The sequence below is a fragment of the Salminus brasiliensis genome, chromosome 2 (assembly GCF_030463535.1).
Source record: "Salminus brasiliensis chromosome 2, fSalBra1.hap2, whole genome shotgun sequence".
Lineage (NCBI taxonomy): Eukaryota > Metazoa > Chordata > Actinopteri > Characiformes > Bryconidae > Salminus > Salminus brasiliensis.
Genome location: NC_132879.1, coordinates 54,767,763 through 54,789,179, shown reverse-complemented (window position 1 = coordinate 54,789,179; position 21,417 = coordinate 54,767,763). Strand labels below are relative to the sequence as shown.

General features: G+C 43.5%; 1 protein-coding gene across 2 annotated transcripts in view; it reads right to left on the bottom strand.

The window, feature by feature from the left end:
- Positions 1-21,417, bottom strand: part of ano2b (anoctamin 2b) — an 83,955-nt gene that overhangs the window by 47,772 nt on the left and 14,766 nt on the right. The window contains exons 3-14 of one of the 2 annotated variants that reach the window (XM_072673992.1): positions 19,339-19,437; positions 15,240-15,394; positions 15,022-15,076; positions 14,664-14,715; positions 14,031-14,086; positions 13,861-13,911; positions 12,687-12,751; positions 12,442-12,576; positions 8,356-8,516; positions 5,267-5,349; positions 1,991-2,071; positions 1,234-1,320 (exon numbers count right to left, since the gene is read on the bottom strand). In XM_072673992.1, the coding sequence (XP_072530093.1) occupies positions 1,234-1,320; positions 1,991-2,071; positions 5,267-5,349; positions 8,356-8,516; positions 12,442-12,576; positions 12,687-12,751; positions 13,861-13,911; positions 14,031-14,086; positions 14,664-14,715; positions 15,022-15,076; positions 15,240-15,394; positions 19,339-19,437 (1,080 nt within the window). The remainder of the gene's footprint in view (positions 1-1,233; positions 1,321-1,990; positions 2,072-5,266; positions 5,350-8,355; positions 8,517-12,441; positions 12,577-12,686; positions 12,752-13,860; positions 13,912-14,030; positions 14,087-14,663; positions 14,716-15,021; positions 15,077-15,239; positions 15,395-19,338; positions 19,438-21,417) is intronic. The other variant, XM_072673993.1, reaches the window with a different exon arrangement.

The window sequence follows — 21,417 nt, the reverse complement described above, 5'->3', positions numbered from 1 at the left end:
CCTGCAAGATGATTGCTATGGCATTTTAAGTGGTTGTCATGGTGTTGCTATGTATTTGCTATGTATAGTGGTGCTAGGTGTTTTTTATATTATTCCATGTGACTGCTATGATATCCCAGGTGACTGCTATAGTGTTACTAAGTGGTTGCTATGTTAGCCTAGGCAGTAGTTATAGTGTTGCTAAGTGGTTGCTATGGTATTCCAAATGATTGCTATAATGTTACTAAGTGGCTGCTATTTATCCTATGTGGTGTTGCTAGGTGGTTGCTTTGGTATTCCAGGTGGTTGCTATGGTGATGCTGAGTGCTTGCTAGATAAGTGTTTCAGTACTGCAAAGTCATTGCCGTGGTATTTCAGGTGGTTGCTGCTTAGTTGTTGCCAGGCAGTTGCTATGGTATATCACATGGTTGCTGATGGTGTCTTAGGTGGTTGATCAGGTTTTGCACTCCATTTATTCGGTTGCTACGTGGAAACCGTACTTGTTATTGTAAGGGTGTGTGCAAAGGTTCAAACCTACATTGGCAGCGGATGCTGTTTACGTGAGGGGCAGCCCCAGGTCCAGTTTTGCTGAGGGCCTTGAGAAGGCTAGGACCAGCATTTTCTTCAAGTACTTAAGTCAACCAGCTAAATGCACTTCTTAGAAGGAATGTATGGATACTTTTGGACATAAGGTGCACCAGTAGCTGGCAATGTGCATTGTTGGGGCTTCTATTTTTCATTTGACCCATAGTAACAGTGCACACACCAAATGCAAGCAGTTGCCAGATACATCCATCCTACTGTCAGAGAAAGAAACATGACCTCCAACCAAATCTTTTCAATAAAATGCAGCACATCCCACCTACACGTCCACTGAACTGAAAACGTGGAAAGAGAGTTTCACAGCCACGGCAGACGACCTTAAACAGAAAAGCCCAGCGTTAGCAGGACTATTGAAGGAGGAGCCAAAGTGCTAGTTCAAAACCAACCACTACGAGCTAAGCAGGGCCAGAAGTGCAGATTGAGAACCCGGCAATCCCTCAGCCAAGAAAAGAAGAAGGTTCCCCAGGCCGTAAGCGAGGAATCCTGCAGCCCCGAAGCGAGAGTCAGAGGGAGACAGTCAGCACAGAGAAGCACAGAGGGGCAGATGCAGAGAAGACTCTAGAGGAACTGCAGGGGGCGAGAGATAGCGGGCGAGCCAGCGAGCGAGAGAGAGAGAGGGAGAGAGAGAGAGAGAGAGATAGCAGCATTTACCGGGTTCCCTGTAGTCATGGCAGACAGCAACCACTGTCTCCATTTGTCCTTGCCCAGATCGATGCTCTCCTCCACACTTTTCTCAGGCTGGAACACACAGAGCCCACGGATCACACACTAACAGGTAACAGCACGCAAAACGCTAGCGGTAGAGGGCCTCCAGCCAGGAGTGCAACAGTGCTGAATGAAGAAGTTGTGATCTCACCTTCATCTCCACTGCTTGCCCATTTAGCTCTATCTCTACCTCTCTCTCTCTTTCTCTCTTTCTCTTTTCTCCCCATTCCCCTCCTTCTGCCCTGGCAGAACCCGTGCGGAGAGCAGCCCACCAAACCAAAGTTTTGGTGCCAAACGCCCAAAGCCAGAGCAGTGCATCATGGAGGGTTGCTGTTTTTGTTTTTTTTTTTTAGGGGTGGGAGGTGGGTGAGGGGAGGGGGGTCCGCTGGCGGCTCACAGCGTTTGGCACCAGCCCTCTAACCATAAGTCCTCATTCTGATTCCTTCCAAGAAAACATAACATATATGCTCATATATGCTGCGAGTGCTGCGCTCCTCGGTGACAGTTCTGCACAGAGCAAAAGCAAGCGCCAGAAATGGGTTCGGATCAGTGGTACACCGAAAGCAGTGTTTCTGAGGTGCCTGACTAGTGTAGCTTACCTACAGAAGTAGTTAGGTACAGTCTCTCCACCGGCAAGTGAAACAGTGACTGACTGCCTCACTACTCAATGCAGCTTTCGGCTGTGTACTAGCAAGCCACCCACCTCACTTTTGTTCTTCCTGTTCCTCCTCTTCCTCTGCCTCTTCTGAAGGAGTATGGTCTCGTATTTCGGCCTGGGGTGCTCCTGCGGACGAGAGGCCGAGCCACAGCGTTAATTTCTTATTCCGTATGCGACCTGCTGGGCTTCGTTTGGAGGAATTTCAAACCATTCAAATAGGTCAAACCCCACAGCAACTCAAGGACACAAAGCAAGGGCAAGCTCCAATCGTTATCTAAGGAACCTCAGAGAAATGAGACAGTTTAGAAAAAGGAAAAGACAAAAAAGTATAGTTATGAATTCTAGTGGTTGTGATTTTGGGGGGTTTTCGCTAGAGGGTGGCTCGGCAGGCAATGAAAACGTTCTAATGGGGAAGCTTTAATTAAACCAATCTGTGTAAGACGCAATTAATCATATTATAAATTATTAACAGAAAACAGAAAATATTATACTCAAATTGAATCTTCATCTCGGAGTTGAAGAAATGTGCATCACTATACCCCTTCCTGCACAATACACGTTAACATACACTATAAGGACAAAAGTATTGGGACACCTGCTCCTTCATTGTTTCCTCTGAAATCAAAAGAATTAAAAAAAGAGCTTATCCTGCTTTTGTTGGAGTAACTGTCTCTACTGTCCAAGGAAGAAGGCTTTCTACTAGATTTTGGAGGAGCATTGCTGGCTCAACAGGAACCTCGGAGGAGAGAGATAGTTTAGAAAAAGGAAAAGACAAAAAAATTAAAAAATACATTTTCAAACCTTTGCCCGTTCCTGGCATGGAAGATTGCGTTTTCAGAGGGGAGAGGGGAACGAACATTTCAAATTAAGGTGAAAACTACATGGGTCAAACAAGAAGCAATATAGCAAATACTGTTTTTTTTTCTTAGTCTTTGCAAACACATTTCTGAACAATCTCAATTTCTTTAAAGGTGCCCGATAATGAAAACCTTTACTTTTAAACCTGGTATAACCAAAAAGAAGAAAGTCTGGCATAGCCAAAAACAACCAAGAGCTATAAAACGGGCCAAATCCAAAACCCCTTGCAGCATAATTTATTTACACCCCCAAAATGTACATAAACCAAGCCTGCTAGCAAAAGCTAGTAATCAGAGAACAGGCTGCTACAGGAACCAGGCCTCATAACCCAAACTCGGCCAGCAAGTAAGCTAAAGCAGGAAAAGTGAGCAGTTATCCATGCTAGGCTAAATCCCAAGCTAGACCAGCTTTTACTATCTCTTCTTTCTAACACCCACTCCCTCTAAACACACTGGACTACCTCAGACCAAAGCTAAAAGCTAAACGCTAAAGCTAAAACACTGTGCTGAGAGGACACCATAAGAGGACAGCAACACTATCTGATTCAGCAAGGTTCGGAAACCAAAGAAATTTCTAATATTCTTGTTACATTGCTACAAACAAAGCTAGGTCATGCTCCATGGCTCCTGTGAGCCGCTGCAGTGACGAAAGCCACCTAATCAAAGCAGAGCTCATTAGGGAAAAGCTGTGAGGCAAAATAACAGGGTGGTAAATGAGCGTGTTAATCCGCTTCTGAGCATTTTTCACTTCAAGTAAACTCACAGACTTAATATTTATTATACATTCATGAAAATCTGTAATAGAAAGCACTCAGTAAATGCATTTAAAGGCACCTTTAAAGAAATTAAAGGCATTACTATAGGCTACTATAGGCTCTCGGGGAGGTAAACCCCACTAATTTTAGCATAAGCAGTGCTAATACAACATTATGACCCACACTGTCAGAAAAGGGTACTGGACAGAGGTACATTTAGCCCACAAGGTCAATGGAATAGACAGTATCCAGCAGTATCCAGTAACACTGTGTATGTTAAATGAGCTTTAGTGGTATACAGCATTCACGGATCCAATACTGATTAAAAAATCTAATTTGAAACTGATCTAAATTTAAAACTGTATCACTGATACAACCTCTGGTCTCTTGCCAGACTCTCTCATGTATCATCTTTCAGGCAGGCTACTGCCAACAAGCCGTCTGTGTGCAGCCTATCAGAGAAAAGTGGGAGGGGCTAATGTATGCACCCACACTCGAGCGTCTGGGCTATTTATAAATCAGTTATCAATTCTAGTGGTTGTGATTTTGGGGGGTTTTTGCTAGAGGGTGGATCGGCAGACAATGAAAACGTTCTAATGGGGAAGCTTTAATTAAACCAATCTGTGTAAGACGCAATTAATCATATTATAAATTATTAACAGAAAACAGAAAATATTATAATCAAATTGAATCTTCATCTCGGAGTTGAAGAAATGTGCATCACTATACCCCTTCCTGCACAATACACGTTAACATACACTATAAGGACAAAAGTATTGGGACACCTGCTCATATATTGTTTCCTCTGAAATTAAAGGTATTAAAAAAAGACTTGATCCTGCTTTTGTTGGAGTAACTGTCTCCACTGTCCAAGGAAGAGGGCTTTCTAATAGATTTTGGAGCAGCACTGCTGTGAGGATTTGATTGCATTCAGTGACAAGAGCGTTAGTGAGGTCGGGATGTTGGATGGTCATCACCTCACCTCATCATCCCCAACTTTCCAACTCATCCCAAAAGTACTGGATGGAGCTCCTCCACCACCAACATTCCAGAGATCACAGTTCTTCCACTGCTCCACAGCTCAATGCTGGGGGGCTTTATACCCCTCTAGCCCACGCCTGGCATTAGGCAGCATGGTGCCAATAGGTTCATGTTTATTATCTGCTCCTGAAAGCCTCATTCTTAAGGCAGTACTGCTCTTCAAGTACTAGAGAAGCTGTCTGTGTGTGTGTGTGTGCATTTGCATATAAAGTAGCTGAACTTTAGGGGTGTCCACAAACATTTGGACACATAGTGTGTTAAGATTTCAAAACTTCTTTACTGCTACTGACGAGAAACTCCCAGTCACATGACGTCCCACTGGGAGGCTTTTGACAATGGAGGGCTGAGACAATGGTCCTTGCTGGGATTGGAACCTTTGATCTTGCAGGCAGTTAGACTGTTGTGCCACCTCAGAGCTTAGTCTTGCTGCATCCAAGCAAAAACAGAGGCGTCTACAGTACAGCTATGTTCCCTAGCTTTATGTAGGCTACTGAAGACAGACCTATGGTAGATACCTATGGTTGTACCACCCCAGTTTATAGCCTTTTTCTGACAGTGTAAGAGTGACAAGGAGAAAAGGTCATTCAAAAAAACTCCTGCCTCCCACGTTACCATATTTAACAGGTTCTGTCATTAAGTGAAGAATGAATGTGCAGTAAATCACACACCTCCTCCTCCTCCATTCCTGTCATATTCCAGCTGTAGTTTAAACTGTTCTGCCTGCGCTTCCAGTGCTCCAGAAACATGACCGCTGCAAAAGGCCAGGAGAACAAAAAGAGGGTGAGAGAGAGACAGAGTGAGCGAGAAACATCACAAACATGTACAAAAAGGCCTGATCACTAATTATGTTAATGGTTTACTTAGTCTGTAATAAACCTCATGTCTTTCGTAGCCTCAGCATCCTCCTCGTGGAGGGTTGGATTACATACAATCTATATAACTGAATCCTTTCCCATTCACCTTGGACAAACACCAGAGGAGCATTTGCTCTGGGTCTGAAAGGCATACGTGAAAGCAGATAAACATCAGCTGCTCCAAGTGCATGACTGTACACACAAACACTCCACCTGCCCCCCAGTGGGGGTCCGCGTATGAGGAATAATGCATATACCCTGACGCCACACGCAGCCGTGAAAGACAAAGAACTTTCACAAAGGCTCCAGGAGAAGGACCGATGATGGCATGGCCAAGCCCAGGCCCGGGCAGCCACTGACAGGCACAGGTAACGCTACACCTCTGCCCATTCATCACCCACACATACTGTACACACAAGCCTTTTATCTCCATCTCCATAGAGACACACCAACAGATCTGCTTACTAACGGCACCCATCACCTGGGGCTCCGAGCCTCCAATCCATCAGAGCACTGCTGTGCTGAGGCAGCACACAGGATGGTCTGGGTGCACGGGGAGGCGGGCGAGGCCGGCCTGTGTCAGTTCTGATTAATTTCTTACCTTTTAAATTATTGAGTTATTAAAAGAAAAACAATCGGCAACAGCATGGTCAAATAATTAATGGACAAAAGTATTGGGACACCTGCTGATTCATTATTTTTGATAAAATCACAGGTATTAAAAAGCAGTTTCTCCTGCTTTTGTTGGAGTAACTGTCTCTACTGTCCAGGGAAGAAGGCTTTCTACTCGATTTTGGAGGAGCAGAGCATTGCTGTGAGGATGTGCTGTGGATTGCATTCAGCATGATCGCCACCCCAATTCACCTCAATTCCCCAGCTCATCCAAAAAGTACTGGATGGAGCACCATCATCATTCCAGATGAGCCAGTTCTTCCACTGCTCCACAGCTCAATGCTGGGGGGCTTTATACCCCTCTAGCACACGACTGGCATTAGGCAGCATGGTGCCAATAGGTTTATGTTTATCTGCTCCAGAGAGTCCTATTCTATTGGCAGTGCTTTTTCTCTACAGGAACTAGACGAGCTGTGTGTGTATGTGTGTGTGCATTTGCACATCTATGACAGCAATGGGTGAAACTTAACATTGTTGAATGCATTCATTAGAAAAAGTGTCCACAAACATTTGGTAACACTGTAAATTAGCATTTGACATCAAAGACTGTAGCATCTGTCTTGTAATAGATGTATGACTACTGGTAACATATGGCACATGGCATCTGCCATCGCATGCTAATAGAACGGGTATGTTTATGCTTTAGTCGTCAAGCTTATTATGCATTAACCCTCTGGAGTCTACCAACGCACCGGTGCATCACATTCAGCGCTTCTGGGTGTTTACATTAATATTGTTGTGATAATACAGCACAGAAATACGATGCAGGCATGTCCTGAATCTGTGGAGCCGGCCCTTTCCACTGCATCTCATATGCCATATGTGACTCACATCTGGAGTTACGAGACTACGAAGACGAGTGGAATCACTTGTATCTGCCTTTCCCTGTGTCTAACTGGTGGATTCGTGTGTCTGGTATCTGCCTCTCATCTGTAATTGTTGGATTTGTGGTTTTGCATGAAATTGACCAAAGTGGACACTCAGAAACTCGTCCTCTGCCTCTCGCCGTTTATTTACTATATACTGTTTAGACATTCCACTGCTTTTGTGAAGCTAAGACTCTTGCACTTGAGTAAATGGATGTTTTCACAGCAAATATGAAGAATTTCTGAAATTGAACTTCAGTTTTTCATGTTTAGGATAAGAGTATCTCTTCACTGAGTGCTTTAGCTCACAAGGGGTCTCATTATATAAAGAGCTGAGATCGTTCTGAACACTGTGATATAAAACATGAGGCTATGATCATATAGGCAAGTGCCTTTACGAAGGTCTGGAAAGAAAATAGAGAAAATGCTCTTAGACTCCAGAGGATTACCCACTGGAAAGCACTCAGTATATATACATCGTGAAATAAATGAAGGCCAGGGCCATCTTAGAAAGATGCAGTTACTGATTTAGTTACACTGATTTATACTGATTGAGTTACATTTTAGTCAAAAAATAGTCAAGAATTTAGTCAAAAGTTTGCCTATATCACATTTTCACATTTGAATCTCAGAGTTTAGCCTCAAAAATGTTAGTAAATGAGCTAAAACTTAAATACTGTGTAAGATGTTTACTCTATGGCTCCTCCCCCTTAACCTGTTTACTGTTTATTTCCATCTGCAGGTTCGACCACCCGTGGTGGAACACATGGTGGGAAGGCCTACCAATGGGCTGAGGTGTTGATGGGATTGTCAAGCTCTTGTCAAGCAAGTAGACAGTTAGACAGTTGCTCCATTCTGGAGCTGTGAAGCCGTGTAGATTACTGTGTCTGAGAATAAATTGACTCAGAACTGTTGTTTTATGTAGTGTAATTTCACAGGTCTGGACCGGCCCTACGGTCTAACTGCTGTGTATCATCAAGTGTGAGGAGATCATCAGTTCAAATCCCAGTAATGACTCAGCGCTCCATTGTGAAAAGCCTTACAGTCTGGGGACGTCATGTTATCAGGGGAGTTCTGACCTGCAGATGGGAATAGTAAACAGGCTGAGGGGGAGGAGCCATAGACTAAACAGCTCGTACAGTACTGAAGCAGTTTCAGCTGCAGCTCATTTACTAATGATTTGGCGGCGTAACTCAATATGTATTTTTGATCAGGCGGAGATGCGGAACTCAAAATTTGAGGATTTTTTTGAGAGGTCAGTTATGAGAAACAGAAATGGACTTGTGGACTTGTGGACGTGTGGACTTCAGAAATGTCCACTGACTGTGGAAAAGAGTTCAGGAAGTAGGAGACAAGGGTGCCTACCCCAGAGGGACATGAAGATGGCGAAGAAGACGGTGGCAGGGTTGTCGAAGAGATGGCTGGCCCGGGCAGTGCCGCAGGCTGTGCTCAGGTGCCAGTAGTCGCAGGCCCGGTCGCACAGCGGGCACATGGTGAAGTTCTGCTTCTCATCACACATCTCCAGACTAGCAGAACCAAAACACATACAAACACGAGGCCACATCAGTCCAACAGCACATAAAGAGGGCTTCTGTCAATCTGCCCCTCCACCCATGAAACTGCTACACCAGTCCAGTATAATGTGTTGTCACTTGTGCTGTGTTTATTAATATACAGTTGAATATGGTAACTTATATGAGATATGTGATACTGACTATACACCAATCAACCAGAACATTATAACCATCTGCCTAATATTGTTTAGGTCCCTCTCGTGCTGCCAAAACTCATCGAGGCTTGGACTCCAAAAGACATAGCCAGTGTCATTCACTTCAGTGTCAGTGGTTTTAATGTTATGGCTAATCTTGGAGGTAGCTACCTCCAAAACGCTTGTGTGTCCTCTCATGCACTGTTAAGCTATTTCTGTTCTCATTCTATGATATTCTTTCACTGGCTGTTGGTTGCTAGGTACACTATATGGACAAAAGTATTGGGACACCTGCTCAGTCATTGTTTCTTTTGCAGTCAAGACTATTAAAAAGAGTTTTTCCTGCTTTTGTTGAAGCAGTTGTCTCTACTATCCAGGGAAGAAGAAGGCTTTCTACTAGATTTTGGAGCCGTCAGTGAGGTCAGGAAGATGGATGATCTCCTCCCCGACTCATCCTAGAAGTATTGGATGGAGCACCAAGCATCATTCCAGAGAACACAGTTATTCCACTGCAGGGCTTTATACCCGTCTAGCCCACGCCTGGCATTAGGCATGGAGCCAAAGGGCTCCAGGTGTGTGTGTGTGTGCATTTGCACATCTGTCTCAGCAAGGGGTGCAACTTAAAGTAGCTGAATGCATTCATTAGAAGGGGTGTCCACAAGTATTTGGACATAGAGCTGGGCAATATGACGGGATTTTATTGTATTGGGATAAATATGCTTTTCTAAGCATATAGAGGATATCGTGAGTGATTAATTAACAGGTTTCAATACTAACAGTGTAAATAGACTGAAGGGTTAATTAGATGAAGAGCAGCAGATGTTGAGTATAAATCACTGTGTTCAGTACAGGAGAGGATCTGAATAGTAGTTTATAAGAATCTGTCGCTGCTGATGTGTTTAGTCTGATTACATGTATCGTGATGAATATCATGTACCGCATAAAAACCTCTTTTTAAATATTGTGATGTAGTATTTTTACCATATCGCCCAGCTGGACATATAGTGTAGATGGTTAATGTTTGGAGGCATGTGAGAAGAAAAAGCTCAGTATTATGATGTTTTCCTTCAGGCCAATAACATATTTCTTCCTAACTGAAACGATACACAACCGTGGTCCACTGTTCCCAAGCAACAAGCTGTCCGTTGATCTGAGTCTGAGCAGAAGAAAGAGTAAACGCTGGAAGTAGAGTAAGCACAGCGAGATGTGCAGGTTTAGACTTAGCAAATACACAGTGTTGAGCAGAGGTCTTGGGAATCTGATGAAATCTTCAATTACGTGAATCAGGTGAGCTGCTGCTGGAACTCAGACATCAGAAACCAAACCAATAACTTTATGAAAACAGCATATTCTGACTACCGATCACTGGGTTTATCTAAACAATATGGCTAAATGTTTGTGGACGCCCCTTCTAACAAACGCATGTAGATTGCTGACACATGCAAATCCACACACACAGCTTTTCTAGTCCCTGTAGAAATGTACTGCCAATAGAATAGGACTCTCTGGGCCAGACATAAAACACATACCTGTTGAGACCACGCCTAAAGCCAAGTGTGGGCTAGAGGGGTATAAAGCCCCCCAGCAGCATTGAGCTGTGGAACAGTGGAGTTGTGTTCTCTGGAGCTTCATCCAATACATTGAGTACGGAATGAGTTGGGAAGTTGGAGATGAGGCAGGAGGGCCTTACTTGGACAGCAGAGACAGTTACTTCAGCAAAAGCAACAAATTGAGCAGGTGTCCCAATACTTTTGTCCACTTCGTTGATATTTGCAGATCTAATGGTATATAATTCTTTATAATTTGTTGATCATTTGGTATATAGCATCTTTCTTCACTGTATGAAAAGTGCACCGTACTGATTCACAGAATATGGCTGACAAAATACTCCCTAAAAAAGGTTCTTCAAGGGTTCTACGGAGAACAATCGAAAAAGTTTTTAAATTGGTAAATAGGGTATATGTCCTTTATAGAATCCTTTACAAAATAGTTATAGCACCAAACAACTACTGTATGGAACCCTATTATTACTAGACTGTAGGTTAAATTTAAGGGACAGTGAAGGGATGTCATGACATCATGGTTGTTAAGCAAATACATATGATAGCCATCATACTTCCATTCTCAGCATACAGTCTAGGTAATGAATCCACGGTTCCGTTAGCATTATGGACATCAAACACAGAAAATATGCTTGAAGAAGCTCTAATAGCAGTCGAACCGCTGTATGATCACTGTGGACAGCTGATGATGGGCACTTAAGGCCACACAAACACGTCCCAGCATGGTCTGTGTGGAGTGGAGTGGCCGTATTCTCTCAGGTATTGACATTTTCAAAAGATCACATTACCCCTCAGGGATTATACTCTGCTTACAGTGTTTGCCCCAGGCAATCTTTCAATGCCCACAAGTCTAGAATGACAAAATCCAAGACTGCTGTGTTTTAAATTTGTTCAAAAGACACGTTTCCCAATTTTAGTGCATTTTCTTGTGCAGTGCCTCAGTACACTCTTGAGAATTCCACACGAGGTAATAGAACAGTGGTTCCCAACTGGTCCTGGTCCGGGATAAACCCAGTCCTGCTTTTTTTTGTTAGTCTTGTCCTTGATTCTAGATCAACGAGCTTGTTGTTCATCCTGTTAGTTGGATCAGGTGAAAACACCAAAATAGGCAGGATAGGAAGGACAGTACCAAGATCGAGAACCACTGTATTAGAATATATACAACCCAGATTTCCCAGCCAAGATTGCATGTAAACCTTTTTAACCACACTTGTAAAGACAGAGGTGCTACAGTGGGTTCTTTGAGCAATGCCATAGAACCCAGGTCTTCAAATCTGGACCTCGAATCCTGTTTCCAGTCCTGGATTTTGTTCTAGCTGGACGTTAAGGGAATAGGAAATATCCACCAGGGATTACCATGGATGTCCAGCTTTGAAGACCTCTGCCATGGTAGATCTTTACAAAAATGGTTCTTCTATGGCATCACTCAAAGCACCCTTTGCAGTACCTTTATTTTTAAGAGTGCACAGCCCTGCCTTCATGCCCATCTGGGGTCTGTATTGGTAGCCCAACTGGGAACCAATAGGTTTTGTCCTCAGCTTCCATGTTGGCCCCACATATGGATGCCCACAAGGGTCAGGGATGGGACCAGTAAGGGTGGGTCCCATCACTGGGTTGCACACTGCACACAAGGCCTAGATGGGTCCCACTTGAGATTAAGGTGGGCTATAACAATGGGGCCGGCCCATTTGGGAAGCCCGACTGGGTCCCAGTAGCAAAGTATGCACGAGCCCACTCAGAGCCCATGCCCACCTGGAACCCACCTAGTCCATGTTCAACCCATGTGAGCCCCAGCATGTTGGCTAGGAGGTCAGAAAACACATTATTGCTGCTGACCTTCACGTCACTGAAACGTTCCTGCTTACCACATGAGCTGGTCGACTGACCTGCACTTTGAGGTGCATGCTACACCGTAGATCCTCAGGCTACAGAGATGCTGAGAATAGCAGAGCTTGACTCTGACTGATATGAACATTTTCAGGTCCATTAGTTTTAATACCTGAACATGTGTTTGTTAATTTTTTACCTAAATAAATGTGTTCACATATTAGAGGACCACTGTTTTATTGAATACCCCACCCCTGACCTCACAAAGGCAGTGCTGCCAGGCCACCAGCAGCCTGACACCCACACACTCTAGGCCTAGAGCCCAGCACCCAGCAGGTGTACACTGCCCCATACCTGGGCACATTGGAGTCGATGGTAAAGCAGCCGTAGAGGAACACGATGATGCCCACCAAAGAGGCCAGGGCCAGCAGCTGAGTGTACACGCCAAGCCAGGCGAAGTAGAGGCCTATCTTCTCCCCAAAGTACTTCCTGAGGGCAAAAGAGCCAGAGTCGTCAGAAACCATTGGTACACACACATACTGGTGAGCATTCAGCTCATCCTGTGCAGTGTGAGTGTGTTCCACTAATATTGTGTCTACCTGATTAGGTCAACGGGCTGATATTTGTAAAAGGCTCCGTATCTGGCCCACTCGTCATGTAAGAGCTGGAACAGTGAGAAGAGATCAGATGGCATATAAAGAAATGATCAGATTACATCTGTCTAAAAAAATACACAAGTACACTCTTCAAAACAAAGGTTCCTAAAAGGTTCCTCATAACATGGCGGTTCCTTAAACCTCATTTAGAGTTCAGACATTCAGAAGTTGGAGCATTTTCTGATTCTCACCACCCAACTAACCCTGAACACATTCAGTGTTGTTGAGGTCTGGATTTTAAGGGTGGTAGGTCATTTGGTATGTTTTGAGAACACCAGCAGCTTCGTTGTCTGATTATTTCTCACTAAGAGCTTCTAGATCAGCTCCACATCCCTTCTTCCTTCTTACATTGGAAGGATTGTGGATTTTTACGGATGAAAGTACTGTTTATCTGGGTCAATTTTGCATGGATGGTAAGAGTCTTTCCAGCTAAGATTGCATGTAAACCTCTTTAACCACACTTGTAAAGACAGAGGTGCTATAGGGGGTTCTTTGAGCAATGCCATAGAACCCAGGTCTTCAAATCTGGACCTGGAATCCAGTTTCCAGTCCTGGATTTTGTTCTCGCTGGACGTTAAGGGAATAGTTAATGTCCACCAAGGATTACAATGTCCAGCTTTGAAGACCTCTGCCATAGTAGACCTTTACAAAAATGGTTCTTCTATTGCACCACTCAAAGCACCCTTTGCAGTACCTTTATTTTTAAGAGTGCACAGCCCTGCCTTCATGCCCATTTGGGGTCTGTATTGGTAGCCCAACTGGGAACCCGTTGGGAGGTTTTGTCCTCAGCTTCCATGTTGGCCCCACATATGGATGCCCACAAGGGTCAGTGATGGGACCAGTGAGGGTGGGCCCCGTCTAGGTTGCACACTGCACACAAGGCCTAGATGGGACCCACTTGAGATTAAGGTGGGCTATAACAATGGGGGGATCTTGCATGGCTGGTAAGAGTCTTATTTGTTCCTGTATCTTTTAACAGATAATAAAATCACACGCAAACTACCAGGGATTACAAAGTCCAGGTCTGGAAACTTGAATCCAGAAGGCCCAGATCACTCGAAAGAATCCTTTCAGGCACCTTTTTTTGTAAGAGTGTACGGTAAAATGGCTTTTTCACCTGTCTGTCATTCTTCCCTTGTGATTGTCCATTGTCTCCCTTGAAGTCTCCCTGCATTCAATCATAGTGTCAACAGTACTCAGTATAGGAAAGGCTGGGCAGCTTGTTTCATCATGACATTTGGGTCAAGAAAGCAGGCAGAAGTGAAGAAATGCACAAGGTCAACTCACATCATGCAGAGGAAAGGCGGAATCGTACACTCCTTTAGCTATTAGTGTGGTGATACCTGTGACAGAGACAGAGAGATCGCTATCAAACACCGGCAGGGCCGACTCCTTTGCCTCGTGTGAAGCTAGAACACTGGGTTTTCAAAATGAAAGGCGGCTGACATGTAGAACACAGGCTTTCGTCAAAGTAATTAATCAGTCCTCAAAGGAGCAACACGTACGCTCCGGTGATTAGCCCTCGATTAATAAAGTGGCTCCCCAGCAACAAACGGGAGGGACCACGACTTCACTCCACCGCCCCCCACGGACTCTGCTTCAATTCCGATCCCAATCCTAGGATTGCATGACCCACTTTAGACAGCAGAGGAGAGCAAGTGAGAGTGAGCGAGAGAGGAGGCTCGATAAAGAGAGCGTGAACCCAACCCCTTCTGTTAGCTAGCCTCGATCTCCCCGTGGCTGCCGGCAGTGTCCGTCTGCCGAGCAGATCGGTCCAGGAGAGCATATGGCCGAGGCCTGCCTCCAACACCCAGCTCCGCCAGCATCGGACCCAGTGGGCCTCTCATCCCGGGCCTGGCTTTCCTCAGGATCCCTCTACTAGCTCGCCTCGACTGTGTTACGGATTATTGCATTACTAACCCATGGTTTGGCAGGTCCGTGTGCAGGCGGTGCGTCTGAGGATTTCATACACCTGGGAGGGCAGGAGAGATCGAGAGCGAGAGGGTGGGTGAGAGAGCGAGAGGGAGAGTGAGAAAGCAAGAGAGAGAGAGAGAGAGAGAGAAGAGAGAGACAAACAAAACAAACTGTTCTTAGAAAAGCCCCAGTGGTATTGTTTCCTAGTAATATGCCTACAGAGGGAAGCGTCATCTCAGGCTGCTGGTAAATAACCACATTATTCCAGCAGCCTCACACAACAAGCAGGCCGGCCAGTTCCAACCACGCCGCCCCAATTAGACAAGATGACCCTTCCTGCGTGCCGGAAGTTAAAGGGACTCACGATCCGGCTCCTAGTGGCATTGTCAAAGAAGGTGTCCTTGGACTCGATGTTGTACCTGAAAACGACAGAAAACAAAGCGCCGAGTTCAAGGCAGGTATTAAAGCCAGGCTTTATGTTTTTGAGAAGCTCAGGTGCCTTCGGCACTAGCAGAAATCTCGTTATATCACCCTCCCCTACGCGCACGCCCCAGCCCCACAGGTTCCCCAGAGGTTCCTCACAGGTGGAGCTTGTCCCGGGAGAAGCTGTGTGAGAGGAACTTGGTGCGGCTCTGCTGCTGCAGGTGGGGAATGCTGGGCTGGAACGGCTGGTTCATCTTCCTCCATATCGTGCTCATGGTGGCAGACAGGCCCTTGTCTTCCTTCAGCTCATAGCTCTGGGAGAGACACAAAGCATGAGGTACAAGGCAACTACTGACATCAAGCTGAGGACTGGAAAACAACAGAGCACACAGGAGCAATCTTACTGCAATGCAATACTGCAATACTGCAATCCGATTGCAGATTCTAGTACAGTGACATACTGGAGGTGTCTCGTAGCGTCTGTCGGATACTGTACAAAAATGATGAAGGTACAGACGCATCCGGAATGAGGAACGGAGCTCTAGATCATAGTAATTTGGCAGAGAAAGCTTTATAAGAAGACACTTACACCTTATTTTAGATCAAATTATTATCTAAAATGAATACCTGCCGCAGTCTACACCGATCAGCCATAACATTAGCACCCCTGCCTGGACTCCGCAAGACCTCGGAAGGCGTCCTGCTGTGGTATCTGTCCCCAAGACTAACGTTAGCAGCAGATCCTTTAAGTTCTGCTCATTGTGAGGTGGCCAAAACCCTGCGGCTGTTTCAACGGATGTCCTTTCTCTGAATATTTTTGGTAGGTACTTGCCACCAAAGACCTGGAGATGTTCAGACCCAGTTATCTAGAACATCACAGTTCTTCAAAGTCAAAGTGTCTCAGATTCTTACGCTTGCCCATTTCTCCTGCTTTGAACACCTTTATATGTAACCTTCAGAAACTGACTGTTCACCTGCTGCCTAATATGTAGATCCCACCCCTTGACAGTTGCCACTGTATGTGAAGACAGTCAATATGGTTCAATTCACCTGTACCGGTACTAATGTTATGGCTATATTCTATATAATATGTCCGTTTTGGCTCACTGACTAATTGTAGCTCTCTGACTTTTTAAAACATCTTAGTGATGTATCTTCTTTGATCAATGAGGTTCAATGAGGTTCAAAGGAAAACCTTATAACCATGTAATTAACCTTTAATTAACAGCAACATGTGTCAACTATTGACAGCGGTCAGATATTATGTAATATTATTAGATGTGGTGATGTAATACTGTTACAACATAGAGCCCCTGCATTGCAAGGAGCCACGTCTTACATTGAACGAGGTGAGGAAACACATCAAAGGATTTGAGGCCGTTCCTCCATACAGAATCTCTCCAGGGTTCTTAGAGCTAGCCTGAGGACCTTCCTCTGTAGCTCACATCACGGGCGGCCTCCTCCAGACAGGCGTATCACAGCTCGAGTGGTTTTAAATTTTATTTTGAACACTTTTGATTTGATGACTACCTACACTGGTTCTGTCATAAGACATGCATAAGCATTACACAGCACATTTAGGAAGGAAGCAATACTGTACTATTCATGAACTGCCTCTGTAAGCATTCACGAGTGTAAGTTAACTATAGTTTATTTTTTAATTCAGTGCAATAACCTGTTATAAGCAGTGAATGTAGTTCAGGGGTTTTAAAATAATTAGAAATGATGTGTGTAGTGGTGCAATACTTTGTAAACTGGTGTCTGTAACAAAAAAATGCATGCTTCTTCATGGATGTGTTACGAAGTACCTATGTAGGCTGCCTCCAAATAAAGTGCCTTGATCATAATGTTTTAATTAGCATATTAATCTTCATATTTGTACAGCTGGTTCTTTATGCAGACCTTTTAGCTCTGTTTATTTGCATATTCCTTAATGTTAATATGTATATATTATATATATACATATACATATTATATGTGTATATATTATATTATATATACACATATATATATATTATATGCTTATATATATGCTTCAAATATATATTATTTGAAGCATATATATGTACATACCGATCAGCCATAACATTAAAACCACCTGCCTAATATTGAGTAGGTCTCCCTTATGCCATCATAGCAGTGCCACAAGACCTCTAAAGGTGTCCCGTGATATCTGCCGCCAAGACATTAGCAGAAGACCCTTTGAGTCCTATAAGTCTTACAAGAGCATCAGCAAGCCTTAGGTACCCAAGACCATTGTTGTCCTTCTTTGGAGCACTTTTGGTAGGTACTGACCACTGCATAAACGGCAACACCCTACCTGGAGATGTTTTGGAGATGTTCTGATGACCCAGTCGTCTAGAACATCACAGTTCAGTTATTGTCAAAGTGTCTCAGATTCTTACGCTTCTCCATTTTTCCTGCTTTTAACACCTTCATCACCTTCAAGACCTGACTGTTCACCTGCTGCCTAATATGTAGATCCTACTTCTTGACAGATGAAGCCACAGTAGATGAAGATAATCAGTGTTTTTCACTTCACCTGGCAGTGGTTATAATGTTATGGCTGATGTATGCGGTGTACACCCAAGTGAAGCAGGACAGGATGACAATTTGAAGAGTTCCCTAAAGCCTTAAAGGCTTCAAAGTGCTTCAACTGGTTCTTTGAGGGATATCATAGAAGAACCACTTTTGGATTAATAAAGAACCATGTCTGTAACAGACAGGTTCATTATGGAACCAAACCTAGTTCTTCTACGGCGTTGCTCAAAGAACCACGTGAAGCTTTATTTTGAGGAGTGTATTATTGGGATATGCGCCAATTTTATTTTATTCCTTCAGGAATATCTGTGGGTGGCAGCAGCAAACTATGACCCATGCTTTTGAGAAAACATCTTTCCTGACCTTAAAGTTCAGTTCAGTATCAAGGCTGCCAGTAACTCTGGAGCGTGTTACATCATGTCCTTTACAAGCCAACCTCTAGGACTGGATAAAAGGCACCCCTGCTTCACAATTTTATGATTTACAAAAGAGACAGTCCTACTCAAATATTTGCTCTGCTTCTTTTCACACAAAGGAAAAGGCAAATATCCAAATATCCAAGGTTGCGGGCTGTTCACTGGGTACAGAGACTCTAAAGGTATCTGAAAATCCAATTATAATAGTAATAATAATAATAATAATAATAATAATATAATAATAATAATAACCTTCCTGGACAAAAAAATAGTCACCTTGCCTGTTTAGGGTGGTAGTAACTTCAGGTTCCTGCAGATGGAGCTGCACAAGAACGATGGGGCTAAAAATACTTGTGGGGTGTGTGACAGGGCTCATACTTTGAGAATAGGTGGTACAGTGCAGTCAGTGTCTCGCTGGATGTGTGGAAATGGGTCGCAAAGCAGATGTCTATGATTGGCTGAAAGGAGTGGCTGTATTTGGGCGTGTCACCATAGACCATTGTGTAAAGGAAGTAGCTGAATCTGCAGGTGTATGGCAGCAGACGGTCATACGGGTCTACCAGCAGTGGCAGAAATCCCGCCAGTCTACAGGACATTCTCCTCATTCTTGGGCAGAAAAGCCTCTTGTGTGACACTTTGCTCCATATGCTGATGGTCTGCAGTGCAGTGCCTTGCAGAAGCTGGTGGTGAAGAACCTGCATTGACTTCTAGATTCTAAATTCTTGCCTGGAAGCGAAGCGATTTTCAAGCTGTGAAACCCGCCGACGGTCCCTGTCTGACGGCCACAATTCTGAGGAGAGTTTCCTGTAAACTGGTGGGATTTCTGCCACTGCTGGTAGACCAGTATGACCGTATGCTTCCATACACCAGCAGATTTAGCTACTTTCTTTACACAATGGCCTTTGGCCACGCCCAAATGCAATCAGACAATCACTAACATCTGCCTTGCGACACATCCCACAGGTATTTATAGCCCGATTATCCTCTTGCAGCGCCATCTGCTGGAGCCCTGAAGTTTTAACTACCTTAAACATGCCAGGTCACTAACTTTGTGTCCAGGCAGCTTATTAATCTATTTTAGTCGCTTTACAAGATTATACTTTACAGCAGTAAGAGACAAAGAAAAGAAAGGAAGAGACAGCAGTACAGTCCCGGATAGATTAGGGTAGGGAATTCCAAAGTTTAGGAGCCACAGCTCTGAAGGATCTGCCACCCATAGTGGAAGTTGAGAAGCAAATAGAGACAGAAGCTGGGTGGTGTGGAACACCCTCAGTGCAAACATGAACAGAAGAGAGACCCACCTTTTTGGTGGGAACCTTGATCTTGAGGAATTCTGCCTCCCTGCTCAGCACTTGCCAGGGCGCATGCACCCGGATAAAGCCCTGACCATGGACCTTGTGCTAAGGAAAAAACACAGAGGGAAAGAGAGAGAGAGTTAGTTGGAAAATGCTGATTCTCTAGTCCATCGGTTGTAAGCTCCGGTTCTGGGGACTTCGTGCAATGCACTGTTTACAGTCTTCCAGTTGTGTCTGGGAATATCTGAAGTTGCGCAAGGCAATGGGCAATAGGAGATCATCAAGAGGTGTTGTGGACACCTGCCCGCCAGATATCCATTACTGTGACAGCGAGTGTCTGAGAGGGTGTGTTTAACATCACCCATGAATTCATAAGGATTTCATTGGCTTTACTGTGGAACCTGCAGGCCAACCTGCTTTTTTTATTACCTGCTTTATTATATCTAATATTTACATGTGTACGATAACATTTGAAATCAACAGGTTTAAAAAACACACTGACATAACCCTGACATGGCAGATGTCATGTGCTGTGATTAGCTGTGCTCAGCAAAACCAGCAAGTGTTGTGGTATTATTATGTAACTGTCATGACAGATGCTATAATGTTTGATGTCCTGGACGGCTTTAAATGTGCATGTGGTATAAACGGCCATGATAGAGAAGACCGTACAACATCTGTCAACATCTGTCATGACAATTACTTGTTATATTACTGTCCAAAATTTACAGTAAATTACAGAATTATACAACATTATTTATCAGGCAAATATTCTTGTTGTTTCCAAAATATTCAGTATATAGATTAAAGCATCTGTATATGATTTATAATGTATTAAATTTTACACTAAACATACACATTCTTTGTTTTTTTATGATGTAAAATGTAGAATATGTGTAAAATAACATTATATATATATATATACAGTAGTGTTCACTAGCATTTCAATTTATACACATATGAACTTTTCTATTTACAATAATACATATATTGCATATACAAAACATAGAAAAGTTTTGTTATTGTTATTATTGTTATTTTATTATTATTATTCATTCTATTTTACTATTTTACCAGGAAATCCCATTGAGATTAGAAAAACAAAAGAGAAGGGGAAATATATTTTGACTATATATATATATATATATTAAAAGTTAGAACAGTAGTATCACAAGTAACACTTGTATTTATATATACATTTCAATATAAAATAATATATATTATATGTGCGAAAACAGAAAAAATCTATTATATTTACAAAATTTATATTACCTACTACAATATATACTTATATATAATATTCATATATATATATAAATAAATATATACACTAGTATAACAGGTCATATTTATATGCATTGCACATAAATTACACACAAAAATATACTAATATATAATAAATATAATAATATATATACGTTACAACAGTACACTCGAATTACAAGTCATTTGTGTTAGATGAAATTCTCTTATTCTGCAAGTAGGCTGCATACCTCCTAATAATTAGAGCCATTTTTCAGTTCAGCCTATTTCTCACTCTGAGGAACAGGACGAGGAGCCAGTTCCTGGAATGCAAAGCCTGCTAACGTATCTTTCCGCAGCATCGGCCCACAGCAACACCGCACACCAAAACCCACTGAAACAGCGTAGAAATCTACCCCATGAGCACACAGGCACCAGGCAGCTTGTGGCATAACTGATAACTGGGACAGAAAGCCTGGTCCCAGCTGTCGGGTGCGTCTCTGCGCTGCTGGTCAGGGCTTTGATAGGGCACACCCTCGGCACTCTCCGGGGGGTTAATTACACATTAAAAAATATTTTGCATGTAGATAACAGTTACTAATGGAGGTAAACGGTCACTTTATCCACCAGGTCCCTGCAGAGATGATTACATAAACTTCAACATGGAGCTCAGCATAACAATGTGCATGCATGTGTGTGTGTGTGTGTGTGTGTGTGTGTGAGGGAGTGTGTAGGCAATGTAACAGGACTCTTAAGCTGCCTCCTCTTCGCACGGCGATGATAGTAACTTTATCTGTCTGGCCGTACTCAGCTATGCCATCATGACCAAGGCATAAGCGTGGT